At 48.0% G+C, this 20,454-nt stretch overlaps 2 protein-coding genes across 3 annotated transcripts in view; one reads left to right on the top strand and one right to left on the bottom strand.

Annotated features, from left to right (window-relative positions):
• Positions 1–217: 217 nt before the first annotated feature.
• ADCK2 (aarF domain containing kinase 2) lies at positions 218–9,545 on the bottom strand. The gene is made up of 8 exons (XM_027743841.2): positions 8,592–9,545; positions 7,744–7,890; positions 6,392–6,520; positions 5,651–5,746; positions 3,443–3,694; positions 2,456–2,584; positions 2,290–2,343; positions 218–1,084 (listed from the first exon to the last, which is right to left on the bottom strand). Exons 1-8 carry the CDS (start codon positions 9,543–9,545, stop codon positions 941–943), a joined length of 1,905 nt encoding a protein of 634 aa, XP_027599642.2. The 3' UTR covers positions 218–940.
• A 997-nt stretch (positions 9,546–10,542) lies between these two features.
• The window catches only part of DENND2A (DENN domain containing 2A), a 57,133-nt gene continuing 47,221 nt past the window's right edge, over positions 10,543–20,454 (top strand). For both annotated transcript variants that reach the window (XM_027743834.2, XM_027743836.2), the window contains exon 1: positions 10,543–10,644. The gene's annotated coding sequence lies outside the window, so the exon portion shown is untranslated. The remainder of the gene's footprint in view (positions 10,645–20,454) is intronic.

Raw genomic sequence — 20,454 nt, forward strand, 5'->3', positions numbered from 1 at the left:
TAAACATTCACAACATGTTTTTGATTCATTAGGAAAATTCTTGGACTTTTTGTTTTGCAGCTACTGGAAGCAAACCCCAAGAATCTGCATATCAGTTAAGTCTTTGAGTTAAATAGGGTGACACTAGCATGGGGGAGGGTACTAGAAGGAAGCACACAGAGGGGAAAAAAAAGACTTTTAAGCCTCAAAACCAGAAAAATTAAGAGTAGCACAAATATTCCCAGAAGTTGTTTTTTATTATGGAATTAGGTTTTTCTGCCTAGGCAAATATTTTATTATGCTGTTTATAATCAAACTTCCATAATAATGTGCTGGAGTACAGAAGTTTGAAAACAAAAAAAAAAAATCAAAATGACTGGTCTGTTTTTATCATCCAAAATGACTAAAAACAGACCGCTCCATGCAGGATCTTGGGACACTTCTGCAATAAAAGTAGAAGTTAAAAGTACAAAAGACAAAGAGGTTTATTGGCTTTTTCAGCCTGTGTTGCTTAGGTGATGTTAGAACATCATTTCCTATACCACAGTGACAGGTAAGTCAGTAAATTAAATATTAAACCTGATAGATTTCAAAACAGACTTGATCAATGAGCATCTCTTTGAAGACTTTTAGACAAGTAGAACTGCTTTTCTCATCAGGCTGCAGTCATCTTGTGCACCTAAGCTACGTATGTCAGTTTTAAAACTACCAGAGCACATTAGCTCTTAAAATTGTGCAATGAGTCAGAAATGTCCAATTGTGCAAAGTCTTCTGGTTTCTGGAATAGACCTTCTGATCATCCCACGCCTGGTGCTCGGCTGAAACAACTGAAGGCAACGTTAATGGAGAGTAACCATTGCACAGCATGTCCCCAGGGCACACGTGACTTCAGCTTCCCTCGTGTTGGCTCACAGACAGCACAGGTAACCCCACACAGGGAGAGGGCAGCAGCCACAGGAGTCTATTTGAGGACAGAAGCAGCAGTTTTGATGAGCAGTGGTTTAGCTGCCTCTAGGATGTCCAGTTCAGGGTCCAGTGAACGACCTAGTCCCTCCAGAACCATGATGGCAAAGATGATGGAAGCAAAATTGCTCTCGAGCTTCACCTAGAACCACAAGAGACTAAATGGGCTCAGTGGACCTTATTTTCTTCTGTACCCATTCAGCCAAGGTCCCAGCTCTGGCTAAGCTGAGAGGGAAGAGGCTGCTGAGAGCACATGCACACCTGAAACTAATGCAACTCCACCAGCTGGAGTTTCAGAATTCACTGAAATCCAGCAGCAGGCCCAAACATAAGGGGACAGTTTTAGGGTGAGTGCACTAAGGGAATCCAAGAGTTTGTTTTTCGTACAAAAAGGGGAATAGATTTTTTTTTTCTTCTATACAAGAATAGCAGGATCTTAGAAGTGCTCACCGTGGCTGCAGTAGTATCCAACATACTTGAACATATGCACTTGTGTAAGAGGCAGCTCACCTGAATGGCCATAAAAGACCCCACAGGTCAGAGGAAATGATTCTCTCCTCTGTATGTGAAGAAAATACTCCCCATTTCCCAGCCAGGTACCAGGATTGTTTCAAGGCATACCAGGGCACTAAGAATTCATGAAGTTGGGAGGACTTGCTTTGTAAGGGCCTAAATTACATTTCATTTCACTAGAAACCTACTTAATGAGGCTTAATGACAAAAAACTCTAAGAAAGGAATGTTTAGAGGGACCCTTTGCACAGTGAGCAAAGTGGCTGACAACCTTTTCATCTCCTCTAGTTCAGGCCACTACAGCTCTGTTGATTTCCAAAGTTGTTTGCAGCTGTGAAAACTTGTTCCCCAAATAATCAGTTACAAGTAGTTATCTGTTATCTCTGTCCTGTGAGAAACTTCTCACCATTGGGCCCTCTAACAAACCAGTAAAATGGCTTGGTGCTGTTATATAACCCCATATCGAGAAAGAGGTCCAGAGAAGAAAGCATGCAATGCTATAGAAGTGGAATATGTATGAGATTTCATTTTCTGCTTCTAAGAGACTACAAAAAGAGATAGGAAAAACTATGTGTTACAAAAGTATTCCTCTTGGTAAACAACATCAGCCATTAAATGCAGTATTTAGACCAAGAAAACCCAACAAAAAAGACATACCTGGAAACATGCTGAGAAACAGCAAGCCTGCAACACTTGGTTACATTCCTGCAGTTCCTCTCCTAGCAGTTCATTTTGGAAGTCAGTCCCCCTCCATGTTAGCCCTTCATGTTCCTGGTAGTTCTCCCTCCCCAAATAAACTTCCAGTTACTGAAGGCAGACAGTGACAGGACCTCACCTTATGGGTCATCAATAGTTTGAAGACATTTGAGAGGAGATTTCCCACCTGCAGCTGGAATACAAAAAGAAGCAAACAACTGATCAAAAAAGCCCTTTTGTTTCAGTTTTCAGTGCCAAGCTGCACTGAATTGCAGGTAAGCGAGAATGAGACATGGTGCACTTGCCTTCCCCAGGGCAATGGTGTTCCCCCGGACTTTGGTCACTAGTTCTGCCATCTCAGCCTTGAACCGCTCGATGTCCTGGCACTGGTTGGCGCGGGCGTGGTGGAGGATCAGCTCTGCCACTCTCTCCCCCTGAGGAACAAGTTGGAGAGGAGAATCAGGACTTGATCGCTGGTGACTTGCAACTAACTGTTTGCAGTTCTTGTTTAGTAGCTGAGAACTACATCTGGCAGCACAGGATGAGCCTGAACACATGGTTTAGCATGGATTCCTTGGCTTGCTTCGGCAGATTAAACAGACCAAGACAAAATGTGTCCCTCTTGAGATATGCTGGTGAGCCATTCAACCTGCAGCTGTGAAACAGCAACAGGCAAGTATGAGCACAGATGCTTGTTCTCAGAATGAATAGGAGACATTAGCACTAGATTCTCTAGCACATCTGAAAATGTATTTCAAGTGAGAAGGAAGATAAAGTAGTTCTCCTTATACACAGGAGCCTGCCCTCTGAGTCAGACCCTCTACCTGTTTTACATGCTCTTCACTACAGATGCTGACACACTACAGCAAAATGGAAGAAGGCATGTGGGCTTTCCAGCAGCAAGGCTGCAGAAGGGAACGCGTGGAAGATCAAGACATTAATCCGTTCCCTCCTCTTCTCTAGCAAAAGCTGACAAGATTCTGCAACAGTCTCCAATGCAAGTGGCTCCCAGGCAGTCCTAACTTGCAGCAGAAACACTCCTAACCAGGGAGTGGCAGCCATACTTCCCACTTAGCACCTTCTGTTTCCTGGGCCACTGAAATTGTTCCACTCTGGCAGTGTCCTTGCTGTAGCGGAACGTCTTAGCCCTGTGTTTGGTATAGCTTCCATGCTAGCAAGTCTCCTTGCCCCTCTTAGGGAGTATTTTAATGGAAAACAGAGAGAAAACCCTCACTTGGGTTGTCAGACTCTCCAGCCTTCTCCCTTCCCCCGCCCCACGACAGAGGCCTCACCTGTCCTTGGACCACAGCGGTGAAAACTGCCCGGAAGTTCTGCATGTCAGCGCTCTGCAGCTCCGCCACGATCCCTGCATCCAGCAGCACCAGGCAGAGCTGCCGGAGCGGCGGCTGCACTTCCACCACGAGCGTGTCACACAGGTCCACGAGGGCCGTCTGCTCCTTGCAGCTGGTGCTCACCCGGGCCGTGCCTTGAACCAGGATGTTCCCGGGGTGCAGGTCAGCATGGACAAAGTTGTCAACAAAGATCTAGAGGACAGGTGAGTCTTTTAGAGAAGCTCATTCCAACCAAACCTGCCCTCACCAAAACTCCCAGGCAAACAGCAGAGGGCTGTTCCTGGTCTGTTTGCCGTCATCCCTAATGACGGTGCATTACCCTTGGCAGCACCACAGCACACGGCTTCTGCTGGAGACCAGCTGTGCTGACATGGCAGGGAGTCAGCAGAGCTGTGTGGAGCAATCCAGTGTGTTTGCTAGAGGTCAGGTAGGACAGCCAGGAGTCCCAGCTGGGAATGGAGGTGCTCTTTGGTAATTAACTCTAAACTGAGAGCACGCCAGTGGGCCTTAGCAAAGAGAAATGCAGTAAGAATAGGCCAGTTGCCATTCAGTGCCAAGAGTTATAGTAAATGGTTAAGTTTGTCTAGTCCAGGACATCAATCCACCTTACAACTGTATTGGAAAGTAAAGAAAACAAGTTAAGAGGAAACAAATCTACGTAGCCCTTCTCTGACTCTGCTAGCAGTTAGCACCAGAAAGGACTGGCAAGAGGGCAAGTAGAAAACAGCACTTCCCCACTAAATCTCCTGGCCACTTGGGACTGCAGGACTTCCTGCCCCAAGGTCATCTTTGTATTTCTTGGATTTCTCCTATGAATTTGTCCAACTACCATATAAATAATTAGAATTGTGTGAAAATATAATTTTTTTTAGGTGTTGCCTGAAAAAAATACCTCTGCTAATATTCACTCTTGTGCACTCATGACTGCATTTATCTCTGTCATAAGCTACTAATTTCTCTGCTTTCCAGAGTTAAGAGTCCAAATTATTTGACCATTACAGTGTTAAAGCCACTCCACACTAGTAATCATCCTGTCTGCCTTCCTCTGCACCTCTTCTAGTTCTATTACAGCCCTTGAACTGGAGGGTCTTGGACAGCAAGGGACTAGAACTGCACAGAGTACTCAAGAAACAGGTATTTGTTTTACTTAAAGACATAATGTTGTTTCTTTGCTCTTTAATTCTTTTCTACTCCCAAAATTTGAAACCAACGTTAGCGTAAAACTATTCTAGTTCCACCATTGCTTTTCTGAGTAGTAAAAGCTATTTCAGAGCCTGTCATACTCCATGGAGTCAGAACTGGAGGCTTGCCATCACCCTAGCACAATGCTGCAGTTATCAGCTGCATTTCATCTGACACATGGAGCCCACTCACTCACTCAGTACTGTCAGGATCTTTTGCAACTCTTCCCTGCTAGTTCTCATGGTTCCTCACAAGACAGTTGTATCACCCTCTCAACACTCCTTTCCAGATCATCTGTGATTATTTCAGCCACGGAAGAACTAGACAGCCAGAAGCTGCATCTGGCCAGGTTTGTTTTCTTTACTGTGTATTTAATTCTTCCTTACAGAAAGGCAGTTTTAGAGAAGGAGCCGATAAAGAAATCAGCTATTGCTGTTTTCCCTGAGTTGCATCCACAGTCTCTGCAGAGCACATGGTATTTGCTAATTATGTTGCACTACATAGTAGTTGGGCAATACGTGAATATTGATTAAATGGATTAGTGTGTTTCCTAAGCAGTGCACTGACCGAGGTGCACAGGCCAGTCCTGCTGCGTGCGAGCAGATGGCCCGTCTGCAGTGGGGGAAGCTCCGAGTCGGACTCTACAGCAGTGGTCTATCTAGGCCAGGCTTTACTCAGGCCTTGTGTGACATTGTACTCTAAGTACAGACCCTCCCTCACCTCCTGCCACTTCAGGAGCTGTGCCACAGTGCCCCAAGTCCTGGGTTACCACAAGATACCTGGCATCCAGGGGCCGCCTCCAAAGGCACAACAGTGTCTTTGAGTCCATGTCCCTACGGACATGGGTGCAGGTAGGAGAAGGGGGGAGCAAATGGGTTCTCTCTTTAGCCATATTGTGTTATTATCCCAACTGAATAGCTTCTGCAGGAAAACAGCCTTCACTTCCAGCTTTAGCCAAGTGCCTACCATCTTTAGCAGCATGTCCATGCCCATCTTTGCAAGTCTCTGCCGCAGCTCTGTAGCGATCTCCGCGTGCAGGTACTGTGAAATAGGCTCACTCTCCTGAAATAAAGACAGGGCTGGAGTCAAACACACCCTGTGTCCCATCTTCAGCCACACCTTTATCTGGGTGCCAAGAGTTCAGGGGAGGTGGCAACAATGCCCTAGAAAGGACCTGTCAGATAGAGGCTGTATGTAGTGTGATAGAGAACATGAGAGAAGCAAGGGTTTGTTCTTTGCAAAGAAGGATAGTATTTTTGGGACAGAAATACTCTTGCCAGGATCAAATGCAGGAAAACTAAGGCTGAGAGTAGCCTTACATCCACAAGGGAACTAAGGCAAGCATCAGAAAGTTGTCAGATTGCTGAGCTCCTTGCTTTGACCCACCACAGAAGAGACTTGGAGTGTGGTTTGGTTTGCCAAGTACAGGCAAGCACATGGTGGTGGCTGGAGACACTGTTGGGCTGCTTGGTTTCAGGCCAAGTGTCTACTTCTAGATGGAGTTGTCTGCCACCTGTCTTCTGGGATGCATTGCTTACCAACAAAAATACTGGAAGAGACACCAAGGAAGGACACCAATTCTCCTTAAGCAAATAAGAGAAAAGCATCCTTCTGCCTCTGATCCCTTCTCAAAAAAAAACTTCCTTGGCATGTTCTCTCCAGGACCATCTCACTGCTACCACCACTCCGAGAGCCTGAAATTCTTACCTCAAACGTTTCCACTAGAACATCTGCTGTTACCAAAGGCCAAAGGGGAGTTGGAAACTTCACAAAATCGACATCTAGGAAATTTTGTCGGAAGCGCTCCAGATTTCTGGCTTCGTAGCGTAAGTCAATCTCAAGGGAGAAACAGAAAGAGCAGGTGGGAAAATAGATTCAACTAGAGTTAGATCTTCAGGATCCTGTATGAGGAAAGGACTGTACAGGACTCAATACCAACAAAACTAGTCAGAAAGCCAGAATGAAAACAAAATCAGAGGTACTTTTTACATGCTTATAGCTTCCCTGATGGAAGAGTGGAGTAACAGACTGGGTAATGGATGGTCCACAACCCAGCACCTTTGAAATCTGGGTGCCTTACTACAGGCACGGTGTCTCAAAATAGACCACAACTGCGTTATGTTCGAGGACACGACAAGATCCTGAACCAAAGCTTACTGTCCAAATTGCAAGGCAAGCAGACAGGGTAGATGAACTGCAGCCCCAGCCTCACTTAACAGAGAGGCAGCCATAGCAGGAAGAAATTTAATGTAAAACATACAAAATAATCCACTATGCAAAGTCCAGGCCCTGGCTCTTCAGTGATGCAGTGTCTTGACACAAGGGCCTCTTTCTGTCTGCTACTGCTCAAGGAGGCAGGATAACCTTCCTTCACCTCCCTCATCTGACAATGGGAAATATCCCAGGAATACTTCTTGTTTTTTCAAAGATAATTAAAACTACAGTGAGCCTATCAGATGTTCTCTTAACCCTCAGTCTTCAGCACATCCACCAAAAGCTCTGCCAGACTAAACTGGAACTAAATGACCTCGAGTCACATTTGACTACAGTCAACAGTTTACAACGTGGATTTACTGTGTAGAGTTTTTGCAATAGTAGAAAATAATTAAGGCTTTCAAAAGCTTGTTACAGACTTCAGACTCTGCAATCTAGACACAGAAATGAAATTAGCAGATAATGGTTCATTTTAATAGCAACATAAGCCCAATTAAGCCCGTGGCAAAATCTTTGTAAGTGTGATACTAGCAACATTTCAGGACTGTGTCTTTAGAAAACAGAGAAGAATGAGAATGTTTTCAGAATTATTTTCAAAGTCTAAAAAGTATTTTTAAATAAAAGATTTTTAAATTTTGTCATTGCTTTGCTTTTTTGCTTTGTGAGCATATAAGCTTTTCTACAATAACATTATGTGATTGATTAGAATACAGAACATAAGTAAAGAACAAGCCAGCCTTCATCTAACCCTTTAAAATGCAGCAGTGTGAACAGTTAAAGCCAGCCAGTAGCAAGACAAAGGGCAGTTTTGTTTCAGTAAGTGGGGACCATGGCATGGCATGTACCTGCTGCATCATAAGCTTCTCGAACTCCTCCACGATCTCTGTCAAACTGAGCCACTTGAATCCAGGGATAAGTCCAATGAGGCGGCTGCCCATCTTCATGAGAAACAGATCCATCTGGACTTGGTGGACCAGCCCAGGGTGCAGGACCTGCACAAGAATGAGCAGTGGCAAGATCAACTCTCCAAACACTCCATTACAATCAGCTCAAGTGATAGATCCCAAATAGACAGAACCCAGCCTATTAGACTGGAAGCCAACCAGCTTCTTCAGCTAGCCCCCAGAAGAATTCACATTTTGACATGGATTAAGTTGTAACAAAACATTTTATAATTGTCAAATGGAATATATCTGTGCTGGAGACTACAGTCTCACCCAAAGATATTTTCCACCACTTTCAGGCTCCAGCCCTGTCCCTGACTAGTATCAGAAGCTGCTCAAATATAAGGTTTCTTTAAAAAAACTTTGCTGGAAAGAACTTGTCTGTTCCAGATTTCTTCATGTGAGCAGAGAAGGGGTTTCACTGTCTGGAAGGTGTACTGAATATTAATTTTTTTTTATGTAAACTGGGCCCTTTTAGGCATTCCCAATACCCACGTGCCATGTCAAACAGTGCCATAGGCAGCATAGGTATTTGGGCTCTCCAGCCGGGAAGAGCTGGGGCCACCACAACTGTGGATTGCGCTGGGCTGGAACAAAAGCACTGAGAAAGGACACCAAGGAAGACAGCATCCCTTCTCTCACTCTGCCTGGCCCTAGGCAGCCACTCATCCCCATGGGAATTAAAATCTGATTGACCCCATCCAGCACAGTCTGTTTTCATACATCTACTGTTCAGGTGTACAACTTACTTTAATGGCTACAGGCGTGAGATGTCTGGCTGATGAAGGATTTGCATTCAGGAGTGGTTTGGCCATCTGCTCCATAAGGGACATCCTACTCATGGCACTTCCCTGGGAGCAGTCTGCTAGGCTCAGTTCCTCCCTGCTCCTCTCATCCCATGTCTCCTTGCTCTTCCTCCTTCTCAGCCACTTGAAGAGACCTCTAAAGCCTGACACTTCCCACGCTTCAAAAGCAGACCTGAACTCCGAGTGTTGCTGCAGCTCCTGGGCCCAGGAGCCGGCAACAGCAGCGAGGTCAGCATAGGCTTTATAGACCTGGGCGACACAGCCCGAGCCGACCGGCTCCCGGCTTGGGAACTTGAGGATGCCCGTCCAGTCCTCACCGAAGGCCTTCCTTAGGAGCATATCGGTGTGGCCCCAGGGGTGCGGGCTCACCTCGACGTGCAGCTTGGAAAACTCATCGCAGAAGGCCTCCGAGAAGAGGTCCCTGCGAGTGCTGGCCCATTGGCCCAGCTTGATACAGGTGGGGCCGGCGGCCTCGGCCGCCCTGCGCAGCAGCCGCAGCCACCGAGCGCCCATGCCGGGCCACAGCCGGCTCAGCGGGTACAGCAGCAGCAGCGGCCCGAAGCGCAGCACCAGCCCGCAGGCGCGCACCCCGAGCCGTAGCACCAGCCCCAAGCGCCGCAGCAGCCCCCGGGGCGGCCGCTCCGCGTCGCGCTCCCCCGCCCACGCCGGCGCCCGCTGCCCCGGCCTCTCCTTCCAGGCGGGCACGGCGGGCACGGCCACGGGCACGGCCAAGGCCACGGCGCCCCAGCGCCCGGCGCGCAGCCCGGGGCGCCCCGCGGCCGCCCGGCCGGGCAGCGCCGCCCTGATCCTGGCCCCGGCGGCGCGCGGGAGGAGCGGGAGCGGGATCAGGAGCGGGATCGGGAGCGGCAGCAGCCGCGCGGCGCCGCCCGCCACCATCGCGCGCTCAGCCGCCACCACCGCGCGCGTTCCCGCCACTACCGCGCGCGCTCCCGCGGCCCGCACCGGCTGCCGGGGGCGGGGGGAGCGCGCAGGCGACCAATCAGCGCGCGGCACAGCGGCCGCGCCCAGCCCCTTAAAGGGACAGGAGCGAGTCCCCGGCGGGGCTCTCGCGCGGTGACTGATGCTCGTTCCTGGGCTGTCGCCTCCGCTGCTGGAGCGCGCACTCGGGATCAGCATATAACGTAGCGGGATGGGAGGGAAAGGGGCCGCGCTTGGGCTGGGGGCCCTCACAGCTCCATCCCTTTTGAATCGTAGAGCCAGAGAATATCCTGAGCTGGAAAGGGCAGACAGGGATCAGCAAGTTCAAGCCCTGGCCCCCCTGCACAGGACAGCCCCAAGAGTCACACCGTGTGTCCAAACGCTTCTTGAGCTCTGTCAGGCTCGGTGCTGTGGCCACCTCCCTGGGGAGCCTGTTCCAGTGCCTGACCGCTCTCTGGGTGAAGAACCTTTCCCTAATATCCAACCTCAGATCAGCTGATAGTGTTGCAGGCTCAGGGCATCCCTGGTCAGCCGCTCTCCCGCGATGAGTCTGTGACCCGATCAGCCGCGAGAAGCCGTGGCAGTGACAGGTGCTGAGTTGGTAGCGAGTAAGGACTTTCTACGTTCCCTCGGGTACTTTTGTTTGCAACCAGAAAGGCGGCTGGAGCGCCTCCTCTCGGGATTTCATTTCTGGCCTCGACACCCGAGCAGCCCCCTTCACCCCCGGGCATCCCCCCTTCACCCTCGGGCATCCCCCCTTGCCCCTGGGCGCTCCCCGTTACCCCCGGGCATCCCCCTTCCCGAGTGAGCAGCACGGGACGCGCCCCTGCCCGGGGCGGGGGGCGGGCGCGGTTGCCCTGGCGGCGGTGCGGGGCGGGACGGGGTGGGATGGGGCGGTGCTCCCGCCGGAGGGCGGCCAGGGCCGGGGCCGGGGCCGGGGCCGGTGGCGGCGGGGGGCGGGCGGGCAGCCCCCAGCCGCGGGTCCGCACGCCGCCAGCCTGGCGCCGGGACCGCCGCCGTCATGCCGGGGCACGGCCCCCCCGCTCCGCCGAGGAAGGTAAGGGGGACACGGAGGAACCGGCGGGCGGGACGGGGGGAGAGCAGAAGTGCCGGGGCGGCGGGGGTCGGTGCGGCTCCAGAAAAGCCTCTTAATTCTGTCTTCCCTCCCGCCCCTCGATTGGCTTTTGTTCCCCCCCCGTACCGCGTTCGACGGCAGAGAGGGAAAGCGGGGTCCGTGAGCCGAACGCCCCCGCGCTCCCGGCACAGCCGCGTTCCCGCCGGGACGGGGAGGCTGCCGCTCTCTCCGAGCCCGCCGGGTGCGGGAGTGTCGGGCTGGCTGCGGGAGCGGGTCTCGGCCGGTGGGAAAAGGGCCGAGAGGACGTGAGGAGCTGCTGGAAAGTGTCCTCGGGCGGGTCAGGGGCGGTGGGGCGGAGGAGCAGCGGCAGCCCCGCAGCACAGGGCCCCTGAGCGAACTCAGCCCTCGAACTCTCAGTCTCCGGCACAGAACAGACGAGGAAACGCAAAGCACATTCTTTGGGGGAAGCCCGGGCCCTACTGGAGGAAACAGCCAGAGTTCTCTTCGGTTTTGGCAAACCCCTGAATCCCTCTCTGATGGTAGCCCTCCATTTCGCTCTCTGCACTGGATAGCTTGCTTTTTCTCTTACTTTACCTTCGGCTGGAGGAAATATCTGCCCTTGAGTGCAGTGTGTAGCTTATCAGGGTGACGTTTCTGACTCCCCCTGGGGACCCGTGAGAATATTCACCTGTCCCGGGGAGAAAAATTCCAGTTTGCTTTCCCGCTGTGATACCCAGGGATGATGGGTGCTGATGGGTGCTAATGGGTTAGGCGTGGAGTTCTTGGAGGGGGAATGGTGTTTGGGAAGAGAACAGGGAAGAAGCTACAGCTGGCTGCTGCTGTGGTCCTAGGGTGTCAAATGCACACTGGAAGGTAAACCATGCCAGGTGTATTTGGGATGGTTTCAGAGGTTTTGACTTTACAACTGTCCGAGAAGCATCAAGGCTCTTGATGCTTGGTGCTGGACAAGGGATGGTCATGGAGGGATTGTGGCTTTCTGACTGCTTGGAGCCTTGCGAGAGGTAGTAAGTGCTAAGCATGGGCACTTAGCTCTTTGCAGGAGCATAGTTTGTTTCCTAAACAGGTCAGCAAATTGTATGGGAGTTGTTCCTGACCCTAAGGTGTTCCCAGCCACCTTTGCTCTTGCCATTTAAACGGAGTTGTTGTTTTTGGAAAGGAACATCTCCAGCTTGGAGCTCAGCTGAAAGGATAAAGAAGTGGCCAAAGGGATTTTCATGGGGTTTTCATTTGCTACCAGGAAGGGAGCTGCTGGTGTTGGTGGTGGATTAAAAAGTTGGTTTGTGTGTTGGCTGCCACCTTACTGACCACTCATTCTTGGTGTGTGGTAGTGAAGTCCAATAAAGTACTGGCTCCGTTTTCTGAACCACCAAAAAGGGAGTTATTGCATCCTGCCAGAGGGAAGCCCCTTGTGTTGTGTTCTGAAATGTTGTCACTGGGGTAGTGTTTGTGGGGTTTGGTGGTTGTTGGGGTTGGGAGGCAGGGGGTTGTTTGGTTGTTGTTTGGAGTTTTTTTAAATAATCCAGATGGTATTTCAGCATGTGAAAATCGATAGCTACCATGTTGGGTCAGACTTGTAAACAACTGAAAACACTAAGTGTGTTCATGTTCACCATTAAGTTCATGCTAAGTATGGAAAAGAGAGGAAAGCCATGGGATTTCCCAGGGTAATACGGCGCCCGTTTGAGAAATGGAAGAGAAAGCACTGAAAACAAAGGGCACTGGAGTGACCAGAGATGTAAAAAGCAGGCTAAAGATTTATGGCTCTGCTGGGACCACTCTCTGCCTGTGGGTGATCTGTACTGAAGCCTGGGTTGGCCTTTGGCGTGTCCATGTCCTGACAGTCTATGCAAGAAGTTACTCCCTGTTCAGAAGCTCAGACCCAAAGTACAGTGTTCCTTGTAGACCACAAGTGTGTGTGGAGTGTTCCAAAGTGCTGCTTTTAGTAGTGTCCCCAGCTCACTGCCTTCGGACATCTTTTAAGACATTTTGTCTGCTGAGACAACCTCTGTCTGCTTTCTGTTCTCCAAAACAAGAAGGGCATTTAGATCTTTGTCAAGCACTTAAAATAGGCTTGTCTTTCTCCCATGCCTGGTGTATTTGCATGTTAAAGATGTTAATTTTGACCAGGAGACAATAAATAAAGACCGTGTAAGCTCTATTTTTCAGATGTGATCTTAGTTCAGGAGGAGCTTTTCCACTGAATTATTTGTAATATCAGCCATAATAACTAATTCCTATGGACAGGCATTAAAATCTGTGTTTTGCTGGGTGCTCTGGGGGCAGAGAGGCAAGTGCAGTCCTTGCCTGGAGTTTAAGAAATTTGGCAATGAAATTTTCATGCAACAGAGCCCTACATGGAGAGGTGCTGTGTGTTTCAGAAGTGCCCGATAAGTGTCATGCTCTTTTGGATCCCCCAAATGCATCATTCAAAGCAGCTGGTTCTCCCTTCCTTTTGTAGCACCTGACATTTGTTTCCTGACTGGAACTGTGCTGAGGCTGCTCCCCGCTAAGTGGAGGCCAGACCAAGGGGGGAGAAAAGGCTCTGTAGTGCACCATTAAGTACATGAGAGTGGAGAAGGACCTCTCTTAAGCTCTTGTTGAGGCTGGTTAATTGTGATGATCAGCGCTCTTAGGCATCCAGAACTGGGGTATAAGCTCTTTAGGGAAGCATTTTTTAGCGGAAGGATTTAAGTACTAGTGGCTGATATGTCTCTTGGCAGGATCCCAAGAGCTGGCTGGAAGAGGCCTCTACTATGAAGGAAATGCTGAAATAGGACTTTTAATGCACTTGCATAGCAGTTCCTTAAGGATCAAGGAGACTCTCCACAGGGAAGAAGGGAGTGGGATGTAGCTGGAAAGAAATTTCTTGTTGCAATTCAAGTCCTGATGAGAAATGAGCAAGCACAGTTTTGCCTGTATACAGCTCAAAGAACATCACATCTGAGGAGTACTATCTGTAAACAGCATTTAACCCACAATGTTTTCTTCATTGTAGCTCTGAAGTACAGTGGAAAGGACAGTAGCACGTTTTTCTTGCTTATGGGGGTTTTTTTCTGGTTTTCACATCTAAGCAGCTTTCTCAGCTTCTGGAAATGAAAGCAAAGGCTGAAAACATGAGGATATGCATGGCATTTGGTGGTGATTTCAACCCAGGTTTCAGTGAAGATGACCATATGACTGAATACCAGGCTCCTGGCTTTGTGAAGGCTGTGCTTTTGAAAGGTTCCACAGGGATCTTGAGTGATCTTGAAGTTGGGTGCCTGAGACAAGCTAGAGTCTCTGGAGCCTCTGACCCTCTACCAGCCTGGATTTTCAACTGAGGCCTGTGTCCTTTGGTGGAAGCCTGGCACAGAACAGGCTGAGAATCAGGTCAAAGCCTCTGTTAATAAAGCACTAAAGGGCATCATCGCTGTCATTCATAAATACTTAAGGTCCTATAGGCTGGTCTTATTCAAGACCTCCCCCAGCCTTTATGTCATTCACCAACCTAGTGGGTCAAGGTACTCCGTGTCTGTGGACTTAGGACTGATGACGTGAAAGTCGTAATTCCCCAGAATCTTCCTGATCAAAGCAGCGGATCCTTGCCTGCCACTCATGTGAGCCTTCACCAGTTCATGTCTTTCAGTGAGGCAGGAGTTCACTGAACTCAGGCCATAGAGCCTGCAGCACAATGCCTTTGGGGCTCTGCAATTATGATGGTCCGGTCCCTCCTGTGCCGAGGTGGCTCTGAGCAGTTCTGAACCATATCGTCATCCTTGCAGTTGCTAACAGAGGTTATGCTCTTGGAATGATCCTGGTGGGATGGCCAGGGTAATCCTGTACTGAAACCCCCTGGGTTTATACTACTCTAAGCTAAATAAATTGCCTAAACATTTGCTGGTCAAATGTGGGGTGCTGTGTGTTTTCAACAAAGACCCCAAAAGGGGGCTTATGGGAAATCTTCCTTGCAAGAAACTGGAAACAATGGGCCTCCTTTCTTTAACGCAGATAACATGTATTGAGAACCTAATTTCAGTCTTTTCTGCAGTTGAGAGAATTCAAGCATAGTTGGAAGGATAGAGGCTTGAAAGAGTAATGGCCTGCTGGAATGAACACTGTCAGTACTGGTATAACCTTCCTCCTTTGCTTCAGCGTGTCGTCCCTTCCCCAGGTTAGGGAAACCAGCTGTAGCTGGCATACTGTTACTTGCAAGGATTTAGCAGACCAGATGCAATAGTTTGTGGTCATTAAAGGTCAGTTTTTACTGATTAAACTTGTTAGGATGTAGTTCATCTCTGAGGCCTTCATATATGTTTTGGGCAAGATCGTCATCCCAGTGCTGGGACACTGACAGCCAGGTTTGCTTGGGGTCTTCTGGTTCTCCTTTTTTAATCACTGGTGTGAACAAGCATTTGGCTTGAATGTTCCCTGTTACCTCTATGTGCTGTTACACGTGACTTTTGCTGAATGTGAGACAGAACTGTGTCTGCCATCCAACGAGCAACTCCTGGGTTGCAGTAAAGCCTCAAGTTGCTCATCAGCAGCAGGAAGGCCAGGAGAGGAGGTTTGCACTGTGGCCAGGCTGCCGTGTTCAGCCCCAGCAGGAGTCCCTGGTCCTTGGTCCCCCTGCACTGCAGCCAAAGCTCTGGCCCGGCCCTGTGCTCCTGGGCTGGGAACTGGCAGTGTTTATGTGATGAAAGAGAGCAGAAGATGGCTTTTCCTGAGCTCTGCCTTTGCCCGTACATGTGTTGGCCCAGAGCCAGGATGGAAACTGTGTCCTCATGAGCAGAGAGAGGGAGATGGGAGGAGCAAGAGATGAAGAGGGGCCCAGAAGAAGAGGGAGTTAAAATAAAAACACCAACCCACACAGAGAAAAGCCTCTAACAGCTGGGCCTGGCCATCCCCTGGGTTCTTCATGCAGTGGGCTCCATGCGCAGTGCTGACAAGATCTCATCTAGGAGTGTGGGTGTGGGGCAGAGACGATTTTGAGATGCGCGATGGAAGATTAGAGTAAAAAGCAAAAGGAAGGAAGCCAGGCAGGTAAGACAGCTGTTGTTCAGCTCTATCTGTGCTGTCTAGAGTGGGCTTTGTGACTTGCTACTACTGGTGCTGTGCCACTAATAAGGCAGATGCCCGCTGTGTGAGCTGTTGGAAGAGTGCTACTTTGTTTTCAAGTGTGGCATCTATAACTGTGGCGAGTCTTGTCTCCTCTGTAAAATAGTATTGCTAATGCTGGTGGAGGTTTGTTCCACTGCTCTCGTTCCCTCCAGCATATGTACAGCAGAGAGCTACTGATCTGAATGAAGTCCAGTGTAAAGATAGATTCTGCAAGGACATGCTGGCAGCTCTTATTTTCCTATGCCCATCTCCTCATTAGGCATCATGGTAAGTAATCAGATTGGCTGAACATCTCAGCATACGGGGTGCCAACCTTGCTTGGAAGGGTCTTGCCTTGGTTAGATATCTGCAGGGGGCTACCTGGCAGAAAATCTGGTCTTGGAGAAACAGTCAGAAAAGCTTTGCTCTGAGGTCATCTGAAAATCTGGCCCAGATGCTTAAAACATCAAGAGCTTATGATGGTTAGGGGCAGCTCGAGTGGGGAGAGGTGCCACCTCACTTGGAAGTGGATGAAAGAGTTCTGGCTGAGACCTTGCCAGACCCTGATCCTGCAGATCCTGGAGAGCAGATGGCTTCTGACCAAGTTCAGGCACATAAGTTGTGTTTCCAGAAACTTACTGGGGACTCTGGCAATCCACTAGAGAGACTGTTTCAAGGGGGATGACTTGCTGCTCTTTGTAACCAGAATAATTTCAAATGGCTAGATGCTCTGCGTTTTAATTAGATTTCCCTTTGGGAATAAAAGTGGTGAAGTGTTTCCATGATCCTGCTACACTTAAATATTTTGTGCTGTGCCCCCCAGTCTGGCATATCATTTAAGCAGACATGTGGGCCGCAGTGCATTCTTAGATCCACCCATCAGAGCATTTTGGCTCTCAGTGCAGTAAACCATTCCTGCTCAGGGAAGTTTGGACTGGACTTCATGCACTCTAATGGAAGATAGTGGGGTTTGAGCATAGGCTTAAAATTAAGCACCTGCTTAGGTGTTTTCCTCATCACAAGTGGTCTCTCACTCACCCACTTGTATTCTCTAGAATCATTTTATATTAGCAGTGTCCTTGAACATTGATTTTTCTCTTCTTATCCTTTGAGACTTCTTGCCAAACACTTGCTGACAAGCCGTGTTACTGTGAGCAGTTCAGGTGAGATGCTGTCACAGCCCTGGTATTTTGGAAGCAATGTGAATAGGCATGCATATGTGAATGATTAAATCAACCCATCAGGGTGTCATCTGGAGAGGAACAAATGCTGAGCTTGCTTTGCAGGCGGGGGGGAGGATGAGATCCCCCTCTGTATTTTTTGCTGAAAGCTTTTCCCCTCTGCAGATGTGCAGCTGCTGTAGTTCTTTGTCAAAAGCTGGCTGTGACTTTGAGAGCTGGGGAACGTGCACACATCTGTTTGCAGAGGAGAGCAGCAAAGGGGCTCGGGTCTCCTGTCCTAGGGGATTATGTTCTCGTGATAGATAGCACTGACTGTCATGGAGGGAAATGGCAAATTTCACAGGGCACTGAGAGGACACTTCATAAATATGAGTTTGCTTGCCAGTGTCAGCCAACACACCACATTGCTAAATTAAAAAAGAGCTCAGAGAGACTTTTCAGACTATTGGAGCTTTCTCCTTATAAACTGTAAGCCCCTGCAGAAGATGTATATATTTTCCACATAAAAAAGTACAACATGTTTCAGCATGCTGTGAATATAGCCTTCACAGGGTTTTTTAGGTAAGACTTGAGTCTTGGGTTATCCAGAGCTCAGAGTGGCTTAGTAACAAGGAGAAGTAAATGCCCCATACTAAAACTGAGAAGGATGTCTGCACCTGCACATGTAGCACTTTAAAAATCAACATCTGGCCAAAATCAGACCCTGGAGCATCCTCTGCACTCAACTGATCCATGGGAACTTTTGTCTTGAGTTCAGGGAGCTTGAGATCTGGTAACTGAGACTCTGGTTTTCCCTGCCTTGACATGATAGGCTGCATGTGCAGCAATCCCTGGTCTAATTCTACAAGACAGTTTGTTACTGTAAAGAAATGTGTAAGATATTGAGCTTTTTCCAGATGATGTAAGAAACCCTGATCTAGCTGGCTGCCATTTCTCAGCTTTGTCAAACTCTGAGAGAGGCCTGAGGTTTCCTACTGGGAAACCAACACATGGTAACTGTTTTTGCACTGGATTTCTGTCTCTGTCCCTGGAGATTACTGTGAGTGACTTCAAGTTGAAGCTTTGCCATGGTGTCACCTCTCACATACAACAATCCTTTACTTGTGATGGTGGAGAATACTGACAGCTATTGCTGCTCAGTCTGTGCTAAACCTTGCCCCATCAGTATCCTCTTGTTTGCACAGTAGGAAAGTTTTCTTGTGGAGTGATTTACGTTACACAAATTCAGTGGGAAACCAAGGTTTCGCCTGTTAAGTTCCTAAATTCCTCCACTAGCCAGAGAAAGACAACTTTGGGTGTGTTGCAAGGAAAAACAGGATCAACTCTAAAAGGCAAAATTTCATAAAATGTTGTCAGAATTTGATGAGGTGGGTTTTTGGTTGTTTGGGCTTTCCTTAATAACTTATTCTAACATGTAATATATTGCTTCATGTTCCACTTGTTTAATGTTTGCTTGCATGGGGTAAACTTACTTTTCTGATCTGAAGCAATCTGGAAATATTATCAGAAACTTCTCGTGTCAGAGCAGTGAAGGACTTCAACTGACCAGCAACCTCTGCAGGAATACAAATTGTAGCTTTTCTGTCCTTCAAACCAGAATATTCACATATGTCAATCTCGGTCCCTCTGGTCATTTGTGCTCAAGGCAGCCTTCCATTAAAATTTCATTATTATTACTGTGAATAGACTAGACTATTTCAGTTGGAAGGAACCTACAGTGATCATCTGGTCCAGCTACCTAACCACTTCAGGGCTGACCAGAAGTTAAAGCCTGTTACCAAGGGCATTGCCCAAATGCCTCTTAAACACTGACAGACATGGGACATGGACCACCTCTCCAGGAAGTCTGTTCCAATGTTTGACCACCCTCTTGGTAAAGAAATGCTTCCAAATGTCCAGTCTGAACCTCCTCTGCTGCAACTTTGAACCATCCCCATGCATCCTATCATAGGGTACCAGGGAGAAGAGCTGAACACCTCCCTCTCCACTTCCTCTCCTCAGGAAACTGTAGAAAGCCATGAGGTGTGTTTTGTTTTTACTTCAGGCTTCTGGGAAAGATCTGCTTTTTGAAAAATCAAACCTGAGCTTGGATTACTTTGATTTTTCTTTCTTTTTTAAGTAAAAAGAAATTTTCGCAAAGGCCTGGAAACAGGTAATCACCACCCTGTTCTTTTTTCCTGAGGTCTTCAGAAGGTCTGCTGTTTCATTATCTCTGTTGCATGTGTAATATTTTTTTTTTTTAACTTGTAAACAGTGTTTTGCAATAGATGAGATTTGGGTATGATTTGCCACAAAATCCTTGAATACAGAATTAAGCAGAGGATTGTGTAATGCACCTTTTCTTAAGCAGTTGTTTCACAGAGTCAGCATGACTTGGTGACACAGTGATGAAGCAGTGAGGTGTAAGTGGGTGAGATCACCAGAAGAACAAGATGGTATCACTGTCACTGTCTAGCTGAGCAATGACCTGGAAATGAGGTTTGGGGTTTTGTGGTTGAATAAAAAAAAATGTATAAAGAACTATTTGGAGAAAGGTGGCATGGAGGGTAGCCCCACCTCTTCCCTTCCCTCTATTTTTGCCTTCAAAGAATAGTTGGTAGGAAGGAGGGGAAGCCTAAACAAAGTGTTTCAGCTCCCTGTGAAGGGGAGGTTTAGCACACACACACACAGTCTAGCTAAATTTTGGTAGGTAATAATGTCACAATAAAGAGCCTGACTCTTGTAAGCTTTGGCATACTGAATTTAGATTAAATTTGGCAAAAATTATTTCAGTTAATCAGAAACCATAAGTAATTTACTCGTCCAGCAACACTCAACCCTGTTTGTGATTTATGGAAATTGCATTGCTGAGGCCATGCAGCTGTATTTGAGTACGTGAGTGCATCTTGCCCAGATAAGTTTCTGGTCCATTTCTGATGAGGTAAGAGAAACAGGCACTCTTACAGTATGGTTCAGAGTTTGTGAGGTAGCTACCTCAGGAATAGAGAGTGCTTTTAGAGCACACATCACCTCTTGCGAGTAGCTCACTTGTGAACATCAAGAGTTAGCTAAGATGGGTCAGACCACAGTTCCAGTTTAGTTCCTGCATAGAAAATTATGGTAATGTGAGGTACCTGGGAGTATACTTAACATATAAGCTGCTTACTCTTGTCTCAGTGTATGGTATTTGGAAAAGTCAGTCTTGACAAACATATGACCTGAGTTAGGACAGATTTCTTAATCATTGTTTTTTCCTATCATGAAAAGTCAGATTTGTTTTGAGGAAAGTAAAGAAGAGTGATTTATTAGTTTTGTTTGATGACAGTATTTACAAACACTATGCATCTCTAAAATATTTTTGCTTAGGAAGACATATAAGCAAAGACACCTTCTTGCTAACCTATTTCCAAGGCTGACATTTCTCCTGTCTTACTTTTCTTTTCAATATGAATGCAGTAAACCCCCTTGGAGAAGTGGATGACAGATTTTTATTAAGTAGATGCTATCCAGTCTGAATGTTTGAGTTATTACATGC

Source organism: Pipra filicauda, unplaced genomic scaffold (genome assembly GCF_003945595.2).
Source record: "Pipra filicauda isolate LSUMZ 115617 unplaced genomic scaffold, ASM394559v2 scaffold2_size9829703_pilon, whole genome shotgun sequence".
Lineage (NCBI taxonomy): Eukaryota > Metazoa > Chordata > Aves > Passeriformes > Pipridae > Pipra > Pipra filicauda.